Source organism: Pelodiscus sinensis, chromosome 1 (genome assembly GCF_049634645.1).
Source record: "Pelodiscus sinensis isolate JC-2024 chromosome 1, ASM4963464v1, whole genome shotgun sequence".
NCBI lineage: Eukaryota > Metazoa > Chordata > Testudines > Trionychidae > Pelodiscus > Pelodiscus sinensis.
In genome coordinates this window covers 247750564-247770781 of record NC_134711.1, presented here as the reverse complement: position 1 = coordinate 247770781, position 20218 = coordinate 247750564, and the positions used below count along the sequence as shown (strand labels likewise).

Sequence of the window (20218 nt, the reverse complement as noted above, 5' to 3'; positions counted from 1 at the left end):
TTATTCATTAATGAAGCTGCTGTAAGTAGAACTATTATTGACTTTAAAAAGTATCATGGGCACTTAGACCCCTACATAGAGGTGAATAAGTCAAATCTCGGCACTCCACCTTTAAAAGGTTGCTGAGCTCTAGCCTAAACAGTGCAAAGGAAAAGGACTAAATTATTTTTTACATTAAACTAAATAACACAAAGCACTAATGCATGATTAACTAGGGCCTTAGGGTATTTTAAAACTCAAAATTAAGAAAATTTTTCACTTAGGAAAAAAAAAGTAGTTTTCACGTATTTGTGATTTTTCCATTGAAGATTTCCCAGCGATGTTTCAGCAAAATACTTACTGATATACTTCATATGTTATAATGTACTAAACAGTTAAAATTAGCTTTTAAAAAGTCCCCAAGCACACATTTACTCAGTAGACTGTAATGGCACCAAATGTGCTGGTATGGTCTAGTGGGAAAAAATAAAAATTTAACTCCTCTACAAGATTTTATCTTAATATGTTTTATAAACCCAGTGGATCTTACAAACAATTGTTACAATCCAGTTACAATTTAATAGACCAAATTCAGATCAGTTGGTTATACAACACAGTGAGAGAAGTTCATTCTATTTTCAGTCTTTTCTGTTTCACTTTATTTTTTCTATCATTTTTTCTTACAGCACTTGACACAGATGTAATTGTTTTCTTTTCAGACATTTGCTGACTGAGGATTGCTGTGCAGTAATCTGAGCTGCTTTTTCAGTGTTCTGAAATCAGCCATATTTCATTATCTGCTCTTGCAGTAGCGTAGCAATACTGTTTTATAAAACTGATAAAACAGACATGAAAATGTACCAGTTACAGTGAAAAATCTTCCATTCAGCTGCCCTTTTATTTTGACTTTACAAGGAAAAAAAGAAAAATCACCACAAAGTATTTTACTCACCAATCAAAAACAATTTTGCTAGGCTTGGCACCAGTCTGTATCTGTATGGTAATGATGTTAGAATCAATGAGTATATGGTTGGAAAGGCTACAAAAGGCACTAGTGCTTCAATACAAGAATTCTAGATTTATGTGAGGCTTGTGATCAATAGGTATTTAGTGAATTTTCTTAATACATTTTGTTACCTTCCATTTTTAATCTCTATTTTTACGTAGCACATAATGAAGACCATGATTCCCCAAGGAATCATAATTGTCATAGTAGGGAAGATTTATCCACTCTGGCTGGTAGGTAGCTGTGCTGTACACAAAGCATTCCATAATGCTGTTAACAGCTGGCCTCTCTTCAGGTGCACTGCTTTTACCTTCCCACTCTACTACTTCAATTCTCACAGGAGTACGTTGATACATGTCTGGGCAGTCTTCAAATTCATCAAGGAATTGCAGCATCTGGTCATCAACAGAATATATCTCTCCAGTAACATGGTATCCCATTCCTGGGATGTTCAGCAAAAAAGGGATGTTATATTTTCCTGCAATCACCAAAGGGTATTTCTCCATGGTGCGTCCCCTGCCTTGGAATTTTGCTCTCCCAACGGTACTGTTTAACATGTGCCAGTGGTTGGGCTGGCCTTTTTTAAGGGTTCCATAAATAAAGACACGAGCCATTCTACCTACAGAACAAAAAGACCAACATAGGGTATTACTAATAATCTATTTCATAAAATATCACACTGAATTTTCAATCTACACTGTGTACATGCACACAAAACTATTTAGACATATAACTAAGCAAGGGAATTTCTTACATTACTCTCCTTAAACATAAATTGCAGCATCTGCATCTATCTCTCTTGCTCAAGTCCAGCATAAAAATTGTTGGGAAAGATTAACAGAATTTTCCAAGTAAGCAGATTAATTTCTACTCTCAGTACAGCAGCCACAGTGACCAAACGGATTTTTGAACCACAGTGAAACTAGACCATTTCTTGGATCTTTCTTTCACTTGACTGCATGAGCCTTGCTACAGGGGTACTTTGTGACAAACAAAAAGCAACCTAGGAAGCTATTTTAGTTTCCAAAACAACTGCACTACAGTGTACATGTCCTTTACCAAAACCGATGTGGAAATCTTTTAGTCATGTTCAAGTACTGCACAGTAGCAGTCTATAACTGTTCCACTTCTAATTATTACAATTGGGAAGGTTTGGTGCAGGGGATTTTAAGATTTCCTTTCCTTTATTGGGATTAGTGATAACAATGACAGTGTCATAGCAACTAGGGTGCTTTCCACCTCAGAGGAAAAAATGTATGGCTACCGTTACACCACATGTAAAAGTCCTTAATTTCACACTGCAGAAAGTGCATTGCTGCCCTGCAACAGGAGCAATACACTTCAGCATGAATTTTGGGCTAGCTGTCACACAGGTACAGTGGCATTAGTCATTGAAAAGCAAAATTCAAGTGTTTGAACACAGCATCATGCTACGTTGCCTGAGCGCGTTTAGCTAAGGACACAATAAGACTTATTTTTTCCATATGATGTTGCACGCTTGGTTCCAACATTAAAGCAAGAGCAGAGCCTTGAAGATGTTTATAGTAGCAGTGACCTGAGCTCTGGCCTGAGGAAACAGAGGATGAGGAGCACCACTGATTTGAGCGAATTTTACAACTGTGTGCCACTAGGCTCAGTCCCAAAGTGAGGCACATCAGAAGTATAGTGGCAAAAGCACAGCATGATGTAAGGTTATTTCATGTAATGTGCTGAAGAATTTACTGTAACCTCAGCTTTCAGAGTCAGCATCTGTGAATTCAAACCAGTAAAAATAATACTAGTACTAGCTTATTTTTGGAAGGAAGGGGTATGCAAGGAAAATTAGATCACAACTGAGTCACTGCTAATTGAAAGCAATGGTCACAAGTGCAAGGACTTGTTAGACTTAACCATTTAGCAAAAAAAATGTGTGCTGGGGTGCTTGTAATAACTGTTACATGACTACTTACAGCCTGGATAGTACAAGTTGAACCTCTCTGGTCCAGCACTCTCAGAACCTGAGGCAATCTGCAGGATCAGAGGAAGTCCCCTGCCATTGCCCCCCTCTCCCCAAACACAGTGTCCCTTCCTGTCACTGGCTCTGCTTCTGGGCATGGCAGGTTCCCTGCCTCCAGCCAGTTGTGTTGCCTGCCATGGCTAGGCTTGCTAGACACTGGTCCCACCTGTTTTGGGACTCCTGGCTGTGCAGCAAGGCTCCTGACCATGCCACTGCCCTTCCCCCTGCCACAGGGCTCCTGGGTTCTCTGGTCCAGGAACATCTGTGGTCCTACCAATTTAGGAAAGTACAATCTGTACCAGAGGACAGTATTCTCACAAGCTGTAGCTGGGGGAATGCGGAGTGGTAAGGGGGGTGAATGGTGAATTTGTACTCATGAAAATGAAGCAACAAAACAACAGCCTGACATCAGCTGGTGCAGAGGGCAAGTACAGTATGTGGTGTTTAAGCCCTTGCCATTAGACTTTACTTTTAACTTATATTACCCTTCCTACACCACTCCTGTCTTGCTCTTGAACACAGGCTGTAAGTACGTTTTCTGTGTCTTGGTTTTATTTTGGAATATAGCAGTCCATAAGGGTTAGTATGGAAGAAAGAGGTGGCTTTATAAAAAATAGCTTCATCATTTCTTGGCAATCTCCCCTTTTCTCCCCATTTATTTTCTCTGTAACAAAAGCAGTTTCAAACTGTTTGATACTCTTCTAAATTTCACCATCAGTCACTGAGCTGCTTGGAGAAGGTCTCATTTTCACCCAACACAGCAGTCTGTCAGCTACACAAACCTAATACTTATTTTTGAAAGTGCTTTATTAGACGAAACTCAAACAGTAAGAAAACCTTTAAAGCAAAATTGAATTAAATGTATTTTCTGTGAATTATTCTTATTTTAGTGACCATCAGATATTTATGGCAGATGCATTGGAGCTGGATTATTTAGAAGGGCACATTATTGGTCTACAGGATAATTTAAAACAACCAGCAGCTCTTTAGACAATCTGCATTATGCTACTACTTCAGTAAGGAAAAAAATGTCTATTACCACAATATTATATTGTTTGCCCAAAACAAAATTAAAAAAAAAACTTTCCCCCCCACTTGGGAGAAAAAAGTCACCCTGATTTACTCTGTATTTTGTCAGAATACAGTATAATTTAGTTCAGTATAATTTACCATTCATGACATCAAATGAGTTTTGGGATACAGATCATTCCCTTACAATAAAAAGAGCATTAATATTCAGTCCCTTTTATAAGAAAAATCATTACCTTTCAGCTTGTGTTTTGAATAACAAACACAGATCCTTCAGGAAAAAACCTGTCCCAGTGGGGATTGAGAGAGGATCAGAGTTAAGCACTGAAACATGCAATTAATTCCCATTAGGGGATTAGGGCACTTGTGTTCACTTTGAATCAGAAAAATGAATTGTGAATTAAATTGTTCACAACCAAGAGGTTACTTGTCAGAGTTAATAAGTTAAAATATAAAAGGAGAAACTAACATGCACACAAAAAGCTCAATAGTAAACGGTGCATCTGTAAGAAAAAGATATGCTTCATTTCCATTAAACAAAAGATTCTCTACTGTACATCTGAGGCTACTCTTTGAAAAAGTTTCTTATAGGAAGACCATTACATGAGAAGTGTATGCACTAGATTTTTTTCCATCAAAGTGTGCTTGAATGTTTAATATCATTTTATTTGAATCTATTTAAAAATAGTGCAGTCCCAGCGTCAAGTTTCTGACATGGTGTTTAAAAAATGAATTTATCATGCAAAGATAAGTAGGAAATGGAAGTTTCAATCACTGTCCCTCATCTAAATGTAACTTCTCTCTAGTGGAACAAGACCTGACCTGCTTTCCCTCAAAATGTGTCACTTCTTCAAAAACACAATATAACATGGTTACACTACTTTGCAGTAAATGATTCACTTACTTTAAAAGAAATCATTTATCCACCCTTCTACTTTTGTTAAAAAAAATTAACTATAGTCCAACAAGAGCAGTGAACACATGTACTTGAAGAAGATAAATGCTGAATGTCGTTTCCTGCAAATACAAGTTATACAGTTTTCTGCATAATAAGTAATAGTTCCATCCTGGTTGTTGCTCACTGCATCACAGAAAGAGTTACAAATTATCATCATAATGTCTGATCACTGTATTTTATTTCAATAAATTTTAGCCACCTTGTGGCAAGAGAGCAGAATCTAATTTTAAGACCTTCAACAAAATTGCTAAGTCACACACTACAATAGTTGGAAGATATACTCCTAGACTGAATATTCAACAGTGAAAACAAAAAAGGTACCTCTTCAGGCAACCCAGTTTGACACTTCATCCCCCTGCCACCGTAGCCTACAGAAAATCAGACACTATAACGTACAACTAGCTTCCTGGCCAAAACAAACCCATTCAAAAGTACTTTCATGAAATATTCATACTACAGTCATTAAAATTTAATGACATGGGAATATGTGAGTGAAATCTGTATGTCATCTCTTCAAACTATTTCTTTTAACTATGAGTGACAGTCTGTCAAACTGTTAACGCAACCTATCACTAGTCATTTTGTCAATATTAGGCTTAAAGACTAGAAGGTAAAGTAACGGGGTTTTCGGATCATGAAATTAGAAACTAATGGGGTTAGAGTAAAAACCAGCTATAAACAATGCTCGAAAACAAACAGCATTGGTGCTGAACATGAGCAGTATCACCGCTTAAATATCGTATTCACTCAGCAGCCTGCTTAATGACTGAATCTCTGCTTAGTGCTTCCCCCACCCCCCAACCACCTTACCGCCTAACTATTGAAACACTATGTGAAAGTGATGGCCAGATCTACTGCTAAATGTTAGCTTAGTCAACCTGTAATTGCAGATTAGTCTAAACTGTCATAATTAGACTCTTTGTTCCAAGGCTGTCTCTAAAACAAAACCACTACTATCCTTTTGCCCAGCTGTAAATCCCATAATAAAACAGCCTTTCCATGATTTTTCAGACAATTATTGGATCTGTCTAGGGGGGTTAAAAAGAGATTGCAGTAACTAGGGATGTTAGGTACCATGGTACCAGCAGTTGGAATTTTACTTTGTTGAACTATTTTCTTGCAACTAAGAAACGTATCCATTTCTCTCCCTTTATACAGTAACATTATTTTCCCTAGAGAAAAATTCTTAATGTTGGCTCAGTGACCAGATATAGTTACACATTAATTCTTCAGAAGTTTCTTAAAACTGTAGGAAACAGGTGAAAAAACAAAATGCCTTGAACTTTAAACTTGAGCTCAGTCTGTTTGAATGAAATGAATTTTAAGGTCACTCTTCACTCAATGCTAACTTTCAAGAAGGACCAACATGCCAGAATGGACTCTTGGGACTGCATCCTGTTGGTTCTTTGATGCTTTCATTTTGTTACTTGCTATTTTCTTTATAGCACAGACAAGGGCTTCCTGCTTGGGCCGACCCCTTTCCAACCTTGCTGAATACCTCAGAAAAGTTTATGGCAAAACACCTTTCTTACATTAACCACAGAGGCACCAGTGAAATGATGGTTCCTTTGAAATCAAGAGGTTATGGTCTCTTCTCAGCAGTTGTTCTCTCAAACTATGAAATGCTGGTTTGTGAAAACAAACAACAGCATTATAGTAACCAATGCCATGTTGGACACTACTGGGAAATACCTGGAACACTGCACCTCCCTATTTTACAGATTACTTTTCATTTCACTATTAGATATTTTAGCATTCCTAAACCTAAGCATTACTGTCCTGAAGAGATTTACAGCTGGCAGCTAATAGCTAAAATGTCCCCTGTGTCAGGAATTGCAATGTTGTGAAAGTTCCTAGCACTGACTCATTAGCAACATTGTAATAAATCGGCCAGATTTTTGTCACATTCACTTTGATGATACACAGAAGCTGAAGTGCATTTTTTTTCAGATATTAAAAAATATGATTTTTTCTACCCCAAAAGTAAACCGTGTCTGAACAAATATGAAAGTGTCTTAATGACCATCAATGAAGAAATGTACAGCTTATAGCCCTGCTATATAAATATGCCAGAGTCACCAGCCTACAATCTGATCTCTACTCTTGGACATTAGGCTTCCGTTTTTATATAAATCTGTACATGTTTTTACAGACAAAAGTGCTAGGGCACTGTTTCACTTTCCGTAGAAAAAAAAGAAAGTGGATTTAAAGCCAAATCAGCATTAGAGAAAAACATGGAAAATAACTTTGCACAGAATACCACACCTTGTTTGTGCCCAGTGCAGGCACAAATGCATGCAGCAATAAACACCATACATCCCGCATTCCTACAAATAAGTGCCCACACCCAGTAAAAGCAGAATACACACAGTTTTAAATCAAGAATATTTCCAGTTATTTCACAGAAATGTTTGATCTGCTTTATTCTAAAAGCTAAGATGATTTGAGTATGACTGAAAAAAAAGAGAAGGTAAGAGAAATGGAAAGGATATATGGAGCACAACAGACTGCAAGATTCTGGGCTTGTCTACATGGTGCATTAGTCTGCCTTACAGGGGTGTAAATTCTAGTGCGCACCGGTGCGAGACACAAATGACTCATGTAGTCCCTGCTGCGACGCACTAAAAGTTCCCTTGGACACATCAATGTTCAATTTCAAATGGTACCACATTAATAAAAATTAGGGAACTTTTCGTGTCCACCAGCAGGGTCTACATGGGCCACTAGTTCCAGGGATGTAAACAAGTAGGCGACTATATGATTAACCGATAAGCCTAGGCTTATCAGTTTATCTAGTTGACTATATGCATTCCCCCCCTCACTTCCTTGCTGGCTCTGTATTAGTCCGTCACGGACAAAGGACACAGTGGCCGCCTTCGACTGACGGGGGGTGTCCAAGTTTTCCGCGGACAGGGAATGCTGTCAGAGCAATCTCTGTCCATGGTGGGCCCAGGCTGGCAGCTGACAAAGGCTCTATAATCAGCAGTGAAGCAAGAGTACACTGGCTGCCGGCCCTGCCACTGGGGGCTTCAGAATACAGGCAGTCCCCGGGTTACGTACAAGATAGGGACTGTAGGTTTGTTCTTAAGTTGAATCTGTATGTAAGTCGGAACTGGCGTCCAGATTCAGCCGCTGTTGAAACTGATCAGTTTCAACAGCGGCTGAATCTGGATGCCAGTTCTGACTTACATACAGATTCAACTTAAGAACCCCAGGCATCCCCAAGTCAGCTGCTGCTGAAACTGATCAGTGGCTGATTCCAGGAAGCCCGGAGCAGGGGCTTCCTGTAGTCAGCCACTGGTCAGTTTCAGCAGCGGCTGACTTGGGGATGCCTGGGGCAGAGCAGCTGGGGTGCTGCCGGGTTGGTCCAGTAGCGCCCAAAGCGGCGCTACAGGACCAACCGGCAGCGCCCCAGCTGCTGTACCACAGGCGTCTGGAGCAAAGCCACGGAGCACAGGGGCAGCGGGACAGCCCAGACGCGCCGTGGCTGTCCTGCTGCCCTCGGGCTCCGCGGCTTTGCTCTGCTTTGCTCCCCGTCCCCCTGGTCTGCAGACCAGAAGGACGGGGAGCAAAGCGGTTGAACACGTGGGCAGCAGACAGCCCAGATGCGCGTCTGAGCTGTCAGCTGCCCGCGTGTTCCGCCGCTTTGCTCCCCGTCCTTCTGGTCTGCAGACCAGGGGGACGGGGAGCAAAGCAGAGCAAAGCGACGGAACACGCAGGCAGCGGACAGCCCAGATGCGTCTGGGCTGTCCGCTGCCCACGTGCTCCGCCGCTTCACTTCCTCTCCCTGGTCTGCTGGAGACCAGGGAGAGGGCCCCGTTCGTAACTGTGGATCCGACATAAGTCGGATCCGCGTAACTCGGGGACTGCCTGTAGTCGACTAACTGCTAAGAATTCATGGGTTAGTGTACTATTCTATTACCCTAACATCCCTAAATAGTGCAACACACTAGTGCAATATAATTTAAATCCTTTGAGTGCAGACTAATGCACACATAAACAAGCCCTCAGTGATCCAATTCAGCATTAAAAGAGAAGATAACTATTTTGTAGCATTTCATGAAAGACTGGAAGGATGGCCAGATCACTGCCCAGCCAAGTTCTACACCTCTCTCTGTCTCCCCAAGAAGTTGAAACACATCTCCTAGAACGTGCTCTTAGTCTGGAAGAAAGAGTTTAAACAGGCAGGTTCCTGTTTCAGCCTTCTGAACATCAGCTGACTTCCCCACCAAGACATAGTTGCTTTGGATGCCTTTGTACCTTTGTTCTTGCCAACATAAAAGATGAACAAAGCATTGGATTCCTTGAGAGACTTTGTTCTGTCCCAGGTAAGATTTAACACTGCTGTGAGCGTACAGGTGGTGCCATCTTCTTTACTATGAGGTTGTTTGGGTCAGTTGCACTGTGAAGTCCTGATTTAAGTTAAAAACAACTTAGAAGGGAATTCTGTACTTGTTCCTAAAAATATTTTTTCAGGAAATAATTGCAGAAGCAACTTATTGATTGGCTAGGAATTCTCACTGAGCCATCTTGTAGAGATGATTGTCACAAGAGGGCCCAATTTAAATAAACAGGAAATACAAAGAGCCATAGGCTAAAAAAGCTGCTCTATTACATGTTTCAGAAATAAATTCAGCTTCCAGCTGGGGCTCAGTAGTTTGAGAGGGCTGGCAGAGTTTCACCACTGCTTTTACAATTCAAGAAATGTGGATATTGAACGTCAAACCCTCTTTTCCAGAAGAAGTGTGCAGAACACCCAACAGAGCCACATGAAAATACTGAGGCCTTGATGAATCTGTCAAAAAAAGAAGGACCAGAAGGCCTTAATTGGAACTTTTGCACTGAGCTCATGTTCAGCACTGCTGAAACTTAAGCTGTATCATACAGAAGTAGGTCCTACATTTGGATTAACAAAATCAGCTGTTCAGAATAGCCAAATTCATTAATTTCTATTTTCCTGGCCATCAATAAAAACTTGTCTGGATCTTGGCAGAACACTGGTAACCAGGACATCATGTAATCTTTGATGAGGAACAATCACTATGGAAGATGGACTGACAAGTCCGCTGAAGAGGAGAACCAAGGCTTGTGGAGCTACACAGAGCTCACTATTCTTGATTTTCTTGGCCACTAAAGCTAAAATTGAAGGAAAAAAAAAGCATGTGTGAGATCGCTCAATTACAAAGGTATCTTGTGTTTTATTCTCAATGTTGAAATCACAACATATCTAAACTGTTGCTGTTATGTTTGATATATGCAAGCCAAACTAAGAATCCCCTTTGGGGCGGGAGCGGGGCTGACAAGCACTAAAAATTGTCTATCCAGCTCTTACTTCCCTGGAGAGGGTCCTGAGAATCAACACGAGCTTGTCATACATACAGCATATGCTTGAACTGCTGACTTGATTGTGGCCAGATTTGCTGCCCTGGGGTTCCCGAATTGCGCTGGAGCCATAAGATGGGACCCACATACCAATCTGCGCACTTAAGCATTGAGCGGCCCAGTATATTAACAGGAAGGGCTACTTCTCCATGGTGCTGCAGGCCTTGGTCAACCACCGTGGACACTTCATGGACATTTTTGTTGGGTAGTGAGGCAGGGCACACGATGCCCAGATTTTTCACAACTCAAGCCTCTACAGCAAGCTGGAGGTGGGCACATTTCCCCCCTTCCCCGCCCCCTGGGACTCTGCGGTTGAGGACGTGCAGTGCATTGTAGGGGACATGGCCAACCCCCTAATGCTGTGGCTAAGGAAGCCATATACCGGACACCTGGACCCCAGCAGGGACCAATTGAATGTCTGCCTGAACTGGGTCAGGATTCAGGTCGAATGCGGCTTTGGCCGCCTCAAGGCAAAGTTCAGGTGCCTGCTGACCCACCTCAATGTGGGGGAGCACAACATCCCCGAGGTGGTCGCGGCATGTTGTATCCTCCACAACATTGTGTAGAGGAAGGGGGAGGCCTTCCTTCCAGGATGGAAAGCCAGATGCTGGCCGCAAGGGGCGAGCCTTCGAGCAGCCACGAACAGCTGCCATCTGCCAGGTCGCGCATCTGGAAGGCCCTGAGGGAGAGGATCCCTCAAGGACCCCAGTAACTCTCCCCAGGGCCTCCGGCTTGCTGCCCTGTCCCTTCCCCACCACAACCCCGCCCTTTGTCCCTTCCTTGACCTCTTAATAAAGACACCTGTTTGATTTCAATAAAATGAACTCTGTATTTATCTTTCATTAAAAAAAAAGATGGGGAGGGGGCTTGGAGTGGCATGGGTGGCAGCTGGATGTGCAACCTCAGGTGCAGGGACCTCGTTGGACTTGGGGTTGAGTGGGTCCAGGGACCACAGGGAGGTGGGCAGGAGGGGGGGCTGGAGCAGGGTTAGGGATGCCGGGGAGGCAAGGGGAGGGGGCATGGGCAGTGCTTGGGGAAGGAGCAGAGGCATTGCATGGGGGCCAGAGAGAGGGGGAATGGGCATAGCAAGGTGCTAGGAGGGTGATAGACAGGAGGAGCAATAGCAGACGGGTGTGCCATCATTTCTCTCATGACAACACACATGCTATCGCACCACTGCATGAGCTGGTCCTAGGCATGGTTCCGCCACTCTGAGTTCTCCTGGATCTCCTGCATGGCGCACAGTATGCTAACGTGCTGGGGCATCAGGTTTTCCTGGACCCTGGCGCACTTTTGGGTCCCCCAGGCTGTGGCAGCTAGCATGGGTGGTGTGGCTTCCCCTCAGTCCTGACTGCGGAGAACACAAAGAGAGAGAGGCAGTCAGTCATCCATGCAGACACTTGTCCCTGACACTGTGCCCTCCTCTGAGCAGTGACCAACAGTCCTCGGTCAGAGGAGGAGGAGGATGTTCCAGGAACAAGAGACCCTGCCTCCCAGAGGCCCCGAGGTACCCAGGAGACCATGATGCCTGCTATCCTCCTCCCGCCCCTGGCAAAGCAAGCAAGGGAAGTGTCTGGCCAGAGAGGGGCAGCAGAGGAGCTGGGAGCAGCTTGGCCCTCCCTGGGGTCCACACACACTTCTGCAGCTCACAGCGCTGCCGGTGGGAGCGGGTGGTGTCTCGCACATGCAGGCATGCCTGCGTGCCGTCTACAACACTCCTCGGGGTGTCTGGGGTCATGCCTGAACCCTTGTGGCTAGCCTGCTTGTAGCCATGGCTGGTGCTGGGAGGGCCACTCCCCCACGGCAGGACATGTGTGGCCTCCCCTAAGCCTGGCAGTAGGATTCCACCCTTGCTATGGGGCTGCCTGCTGAGTCCGCATGGCTTACGCTAACGTTACATGTGGTTCCATGTGCAAGGACTGCAGCACAATGTCTAGCCCAAGCAGCCTGAGTGATACACGCATCCCGCCCCGTGTGCCCGCCTCTCCCACCTTATGTGTGTGACCAACAGAGCACTCACCTGCAGATATCTCCCCATCATAAGATGAGGCCTGGGAGACGTCCTGGGTGACAGGCACCAGCTCCAGGGACAGGGCGATGGTGTCCCGTCTCCTCCTCTTGCTGCTGGGCCTGGTCATCCTCCTCCTCCATCGCCGTGACCTCTGGCCGGGCGACAACGGGGGTCTTGAAGCCAAAGTCCACGACGATGGGTGGGGAGGAAGTTTCCTCATTCCCAAGATCTGGTGCAGCTCCTGGTAGGAAGGGCAGGTGTGGGGTCCTGCCCCTGAGCATGAGTTGCGCTCTCTAGCCCTGACATATTCCTTACGGAGCTCTTTGACCTTACTCCAGACCTGTTCCAAGGTCTGGGGTGGGTATCTGTGCTCCACTAGGGACTTGGCCACGCGCGTGAAGATGTCTGCATTGTGGTGTTTGGAGTGGAGATCCTGCAATGTCTCCTCATCATCCCACACCTCGAGGAGGGACAGGATTTCCCTCCAGACCAAGAGGGTACTCGCCTCTTTGTCCCCCGGGTGGATCCTGGGACCCCTGGGACTGCTCCCTGTTAGTGCCACAGGGATCTCAGAGGGCTTGTGGCTCTGCCATGGATGGCAAGGTCTGTGGCAGGGAGAGCCACACAGTCAGGGCACTGCTCTCAGGCCATCTTCCTGCCACAAGGCTTGTCCAGGATGCCTACAGCTTTAAGAGAAGCCAGGAGACAGGAACTACAGTGTTGTGATTACTGTGTCCACCAGGGCACCTGTGTTATTTCCTAGAGGCCTCTTCTTTTGAAAGAAAACCCTCCTCCCCATCCACACATACCTTTTTCAGAAAGAGCTCTTTCAGAAAAAGGCTTCTTCCTCATAGCAAGAGGATTACCAATGCCAGAAGAACCCCTCTGTTCTTTCGATTTTTTCCTCGAAAGAGCGCAATTGCAATGTGGATGTAATTGAAGTGGTCAGAAAAATGGTCGTTTTTCCAACAAAACTCTGTAGTGTAGACATACCCTGGGGTGACTTCGTAGCAATGGCCCGAAATAAGGGAGGTAGGATTCAGGGTTAAAGTTTCACCGCTGTGGACAACACTGCAGAGACAGCTGCTGAGTCACTAATGAAATTGTTGGGGATAGTGTAATGTTTAGCAAAGGTGTAATTAGACGACCACGGTGCAGCTCAACAAATGTCACATAGAGGAACTCCCTCGAGAAAAGCTGTAGAAGCTGCTACTGCTACTAATGGGCTCTTGGTGTCTCTGGCAACGGTTTGGTCTGCAATGAGTAGCAACGCACAAAACGATGAGTTTGGAGATGCGTTGTGCAGGGGGACACTTGCCTTTAGAACAATCAGCCATCGAAATCACCACTCATTGAGATTTCCAGAAAGGTCGTGTTCTATCGATGTAAAAGGCCAGTGCCCTACGTACAACTAATGTGTGAAACCATGTGTCTTGGTAGGAAGAGTGAGGCTTGGGGTAGAAGGTTCAGAGGATGATAGGCTCGATGATGTGAAAATCTGAGTTTATTTTTGGTAGGAAGGCTGGTTGAGGGCGGAGTATAACCGCCTGACTTGTAAATACTGTATGGGGAGGTATAGCAGAGAGAACAGTGAGTTCCCCTTCCCTGCATGCAGATGTTATTGCTACAAGAAGGCAACTTTGGTGGTTAATAGCGGCAGAGGGCAGATCGCTAAGGGCTTGAAGGGTGGTTGTGTTAGGGCATCCAAAACCATTTCTAAATTCCATGGTTGAGGCAGCTCTCTATGTGGTGGGGAGAGATTTATCACCCCTTTTATGAACCTACTAGTGATTGGGTGAGCAAACACCAAATAGCCCTCTGCTTCATGTTGGAAAACAGTGATTGTAGCAAGATGAACCTTGAGAGATGACAGCACTAGGCCGGAATGTTTTAAATGCAGGATATAGTCGAGACAGAGGAAAGGCGTAAAGCAAGTGAGCACTCAAGTCAAGGAGAAAAGCATCTTCCAGGGATCTCGATCCAATGCCCGCTCTGGAGCAGTAGTATCAGCATTTCACGTTTTGATGTATGGTGAATAGGTCTATGGTTGGGAAGCCCCAAGAGACTTCTTGTAGCACCCGAAAATGTAGTTCCCACTTGTGGTTTGTGACAAAGTACCTGCTGAGTGTGTCAGCAGTGGTGTTGTCTTTGCCAGGTAGGAACCACACTAGAATCGTTACGTAGTGGTGGATGCACCAGTTCCATAGGTGTATTGCCTCTGCACAGAGGGAACGCAACCAAGCTCCTTGAAGGTTTATGTAGAAAACCGAAGTCATGTTGTCACTAAGCACTCTAATGGTGTAGCCTCGGATAAGAGTGACAAAGTGCTTGTATGCATTGAAAACCACTCTCAATTCTAGGAGATTGATATGGTGGGAGGTTTCTTGTATGGAACAATGGCTCTGAAGGAACTGCAGGTGAAGCCTGGCATGCGCTACGACATATGTGGTAGTTGCCATGTGCCCCGTGAGTTGAAGGCAGGAAAGTATGAAAATAGTGGGGCTTGTGGAGAGGACCTGTAAAAGATCCTGAATAACCTGAAATCTATTTAACAGCAGGTAAGCTTGGGCAGTAGATGAGTCTAAGCATGCACGGATGAATTCCAAAGATTGCTATGGAGTCATCAATGATTTTGGGAAATTGATTATAAGGCCAAGAGCATCAAAGACTGCTCTTGTCATGTTGATAGACTGCAGCGAGTCATCAAAGAATGGGCCCTTGATCAAACAGTCGTTGAGATGAAGATAATGATTCTGGCTCAATGGAGGTGGGCCGTTACGACCGCAAGTGTCTTCGAAAAGACTCTGGGCACCGAAGACAGACTGAAGGGTAAAGCTCTGTATTGGAAGTGTTCAGCTCCAACGAATCTTAGGAAATGCCTGTGCACTGGATGGATTGTGACATGAAAGTAGGCATTCTGCAGGTTGAGGGACACAAATCGATCCCCGCTGTCGAGAGTTGGGTTAAGAGATGCTAAGGTCACCATCTTAAATCTCTGTTTGCAAAGATGTCGGTTGAGATGGCAGAGGTCTAATATTGGCCTCCACCCACCTGACATTTTCTGGGTAAGAAAATAATGGGAATAAAATCCCTAGTCCCTGAACTCTTTGGGTACTACTGCTCCGATGGTGAGGAGGTGCAGGACCTCTTGCCTCAGAAGCAGGTCGGGGAGGATGGGGAAGGAAGAGGGAGCAAAGTGAAGGGAATTGACTAGTTGGATGTTACTAGTTCAAGGAGCCACCGATCAGTGGTGATGAAGGTCCATCATTGTTGGAATGGTCTTAGATGCAGATAAAACAACCAGGCCTTTTCACACTAGTGACCAGTGAGAGGAATGGTTTGCAGGCCCTTGACCAGCATGCCAAACTTGCTGCCAGTTATTCTGTTGGTTAGATGTCATATTGTTCTGAGGGCATTGTTTCTGTGGGCACTGTTTGGTATGATGCTGATCAAATGGTCTATGCTGAGGTGCAGAGTAAGGGAAGGGCCTATGCCTCTGGTAAGGAGTATAACATTTGTGTCTGTATGGTGGTGTGTACATGCCCAGTGTTATTAATGTAGTTCTTGAGTTTTTGCTGAAGTGGAGTTTTTCCAGTTTTGTCTACCAATAGCTTTTGTCTATCGAAGGGGAGGTCTTCCACTTTCGATTGTAATTCTTTGGGTACTCCTGTGGACAGAAGCCACGAGTGAAACGAGGAGTAACGGTAGTTCGGACTAGGAAGCCTAGTCTGAACTACCTAGTCCGTGCCGCGTGTAGCCGCGCGGCACGGACTCCGCACTAGCAGACATTTAAAAATGGCGGCGCCTGGCTTTATGCAAAGGAAGCCTGGGAAATTCAAATCCTGGGCTTCATTTGCAACTCCGGTTGCCTATATTACCACCCTAGTTCGAACTAGGGTGGTAGTGTAGACATACCCTAAGAGTTGTTAGCTTTGTATAGTTATCGAAGTAATGATTCTCCAGGAGAGCCACATAGTCAGCCATTCTCAAGGTCAGAGTAGCCAATGAATAAACTTTCCTGCCAAAAAGGTCCAACTGTTTACTGTCCTTGTCGTTGGTACTGTTCTTATATTGTGGGGCCTTGGCCCTCTGTTGCACCGCGTCAACCACAAGGGAGTTAGGTTGCTGATTTGTGAATAAAAAAATCCATCCCTTTAGCAGGAACAAAATTTCTTATCAACCCTCTTGTTGGTCGGAGGGGCAGGAGGTGGTGTTTGCCAAATGTTGTCCGCCACTTCTAAAATAGCCTCGTCAAGTGGATTTCTGAGAGGGCTGCAAATTTTTTAAAAGATGGTGCTGATTTTCCTGTACTTCCACGAGCTGGGCCTCCTGACTGTCCACAACCCACTTGAAAAGATGCTGAAACTGGAGATCATCGGTTGGTGATGAGTCTCCCAGAAACACTGCCTTGTTGGGAGAAGACAAGGATGGATACATCGGAGAAACTCCCTGCGGTTGTTCTTGGTCATAGAGTTGATCTTCCTCAGGTTCAGAATGTTGGAGTGCCTGGGATGCACTTTGGTAGGAGTGGGGGGAGGGGTCTCGTGTCAGCAGAGGTGGGCGAATTAGTACGGCCAGGCCTGGGCTCTGATCGATAGCAGCAAGGTGACCAATGACGGGAATGATGCGGTGAGAAGGAGTGATGTGTAGGGCAACGGCATTCATAATAGCTGTGACCATGGTGATGACTATAGTAATGTCTGGCAGGCAAGGAATTCTTGTAGGAGTATATGCTCCTACAGTCGTCATGGTAGCGAGTATAAATGGAGAGATGGGAGATCTAGGTGACCTGGATCCAAGTCTGGCCGGCACAGGAGATAGGGATTTTGCTGGTGCTGATAGTAATAATGGAGTGAAAAAGAACTGCGTGCCGATGAGCCCCAGTATTCAATCGTAGTTCAGTGCTGTGGTGGGTCCACAAGTGTGGCCAATGGAGCTGGTGAAAGGAATAGAGACTTGGGAGAAAACGTGATATGCTCTGGACTGGGGGAAGGAGTGATGACCCTGAGTGATTTATGGTGGGTCTTAGCCAGTGCCGACGATTGCACTAATCCTGACTGGTCTGTAGGTTGTGTATAAGGTGTAGTCAGTGCTGGTGCAGGAGATAGTGCCAGCGTTTGCTGTGCTGGCAATGCCAATCATGACGACTGCACCGACGGTGCCACTGCAATTGTCGGTGCCAAATCTGGCTCTGAGGCTAGTAGCAGTGCCGCAAATGACGCTGGTACTGCTGGTGGTGATTTTCGTGGTAGACTCGGCCCTGGTGCCAACGTGCTACAGCTTGGGGTTTTTTTTTCCGGACGCCGAGTAGAAGCCGTCCCTGAAGTGCCCAGCTTATCTCCAATGCTAACATGTGTCGGTGGCAGCGAGTAAGTTGGAGAGGGCCTCTTTTTCACGAAAGTACAAAGCCCTGGCTAGATGACCCGGTGTTTCTTGGCTCTAAGAGAGTCCAATCTAGGCAGGGAGGGCTCCATCTGTGAAGGCTGTAATGCTTTATTAAATAAAAAGCACTTTGAGCCTCATCTCCCTGTCCCTTCTTGCTCACGCTATTAACACGGAGCAGAGAGGGCATTTTTGCGAATATGCCACTCGCCTAGGCACCTAATGCAGCAGGCGTGCCTGTCTGAAGCAGGCATAGGTTTCTGGCAAGCACCACATTTTTTAAAACTAGGTGATCCCTGCATGGTTCTTCCTTCAGAGATTTTCTCTTCTTTCTTTTGTTAAACATGCAATACTGCGATGTCCGTGTATCCCTTTTTTTTTAATGGCTATAAACCTACTGCTAAGATTAACCAAACTAAGACTGTTAACTATCAAACGATTAACTAACAATTATTTAATTTGAGAGGATCTGAGGAGATGAAGCTCACTCCGTCTGCGACTGAGGACAGTTAGGAAGAACTGGAGGAAGCCAGATCACACGCTCTAAGAAATGGTGTGTACGGCTCAAGGCGCCTGATGCACCTGCGTGGTCTGGCAGACCACTGCTGACGAATCTCCAATCTGCAGCGCTGGGACAAGGCCGACACCTAGAGTGCAGTACCCATGGGGACACCACTCTAAGAAGAACCGTTCGATACTTTTGCTTTCACAATACTGCTTACTGGTAATGCTATCTTTTCCAGTAACTCATCCACCCTGTCATACACTGATGTAGGTATTGCTTAGGACCAAGTTTATCTAGCCCTCCTCCATCTTACAAAGATACCAGATGCTACACATTAACATCAGTCCAAGGAGCAGCAAGTTCATAATACAGTCTTATCTAAAACTGTTGGCAATAGAATCTTTTTGAATCAACGCTGAGGATGATGTACATCACCTGTTCCAGGGTAAGAACCTTGCTAACATGTGGATAAAAACCTGGCTACCAGGCCAATTAGATCTTTGTTATACAACTGAGCTCCATGGCATTTGCAGCACTACTTGCATAGGTAAAAAACTTCCAGCAAACTTGACTCCCATGCAATGGAATGCAGAAAGCAGACCAAAGATCTCACCTACACATTTGCACCATGCCTACAACTCCCCTCTACACTGGTTCTGCTCGCTGGAGACTGAAACAATGAGGATTGTAAAATAAATAGCTTTTGTTGATGTGAGCTACATCCAAATGATGCCTGTTATACTTGTAACTCTAGTGTGTGGATACAAGATGTGTAAAATGTATCTAGTTTAAGCAAGGCCTATTAGCTACTGATTTAGCTAGAAAGCAATTCATCCATTCACAATTAGATGGTTTTCTTTACAGACCTTAGGATCTAGAAACACTATTTTTATTTAGACTGAAAGCTTACACTGTGTAAAATTTTAATCTGCTGTGGTCTGATTAATTTATTAAGCACACTGGATCAGTCTCACAAAATAGGTGTTTCACACTATGAAGGAGGGGAGGTGGATATGCCTCACATTGGACAAAGGCAGGAAGAGTTGTAAAGGAAGCTCCACAGCACCTGGCAACCCTATTAAGACTGAAGGGAGGGACCTGCAGCTTGCTGGCATAAAAAAAGAAAGCAGCATGCTTCAGAAAGTGGCTGCTTTTACCAATGATTCTCGACTCTTAGGCACAGAGGACCTAAGGAGCGCGCTGAGTAACTGTGAACTAGGAGGAACTTGAGGAGCAGCCAAGCCTGAGGAGAAGTAGTGGACTGAATGCAGTTAATGGATTTAGAAATATATAACACGATTTCACAGAGGTCAGCAGGACTTGAGGAAACTGGAAGCAAAGCACTATTTTGCTTTAGATTTTACAACTTCATAATTAAGCATATAAAATAACATAAACATAAACAATTATATTGTTATGGACTGGAGAAATTACTAAGGGTATGTCTACACTAGCCCCCTAGTGGAATGAGGTGTAACAGTTAATTCGAACTAAGGACTTAGTTCTAATTAATGTTTGACTGCCGCGTGTAGCTGCGGGCAGTTAGTTCGGACTAGTGGGATTTAAAAACAGCGATCGGACAGGATCATGCAAATAAAGCCCGGGATATTTAAATCCCAGGCTTCATTTGCAAGTTCTTATGCCTACATTAGCCTCCCTAGTTCAAACTAGGGGGCTAGCGTAGACATACCCTAACTGATCAAAATTAAGAATAATCATTTTTCAAAATATACACAACTGTCTAAATGAACAATGCAGCCCAACAACTGTGTGAAAAAGGATTATGCTCCCATAACCAATCTACATTGAACTCTGATTCAATTAAGTATACAAATTGCTGGGGCAACCTTTCCATCTCCAAGTAGATTATGTTATAACCTTTAATAGAATTTGCTCTGTGTCTGACTGCAATTATCTAGGGATACTTATGAGCCTTTATTAATCATGCATCAGCACCATCAGGCAAACAT

At 44.6% G+C, this 20218-nt stretch overlaps 1 protein-coding gene across 4 annotated transcripts in view; it reads right to left on the bottom strand.

Moving 5' to 3' along the window:
- Positions 1 to 490: 490 nt before the first annotated feature.
- The window catches only part of GGACT (gamma-glutamylamine cyclotransferase), a 49380-nt gene continuing 29652 nt past the window's right edge, over positions 491 to 20218 (bottom strand). For 3 of the 4 annotated variants that reach the window (XM_014573321.3, XM_075918748.1, XM_075918749.1), the window contains exon 2: positions 491 to 1604. In XM_014573321.3, the coding sequence (XP_014428807.1) occupies positions 1126 to 1599 (474 nt within the window). In that variant the 5' untranslated portion in view covers positions 1600 to 1604 and the 3' untranslated portion in view covers positions 491 to 1125. Of the gene's footprint in view, positions 1605 to 4246; positions 4449 to 20218 lie in introns of those variants that run through there. The other variant, XM_006122468.4, reaches the window with a different exon arrangement.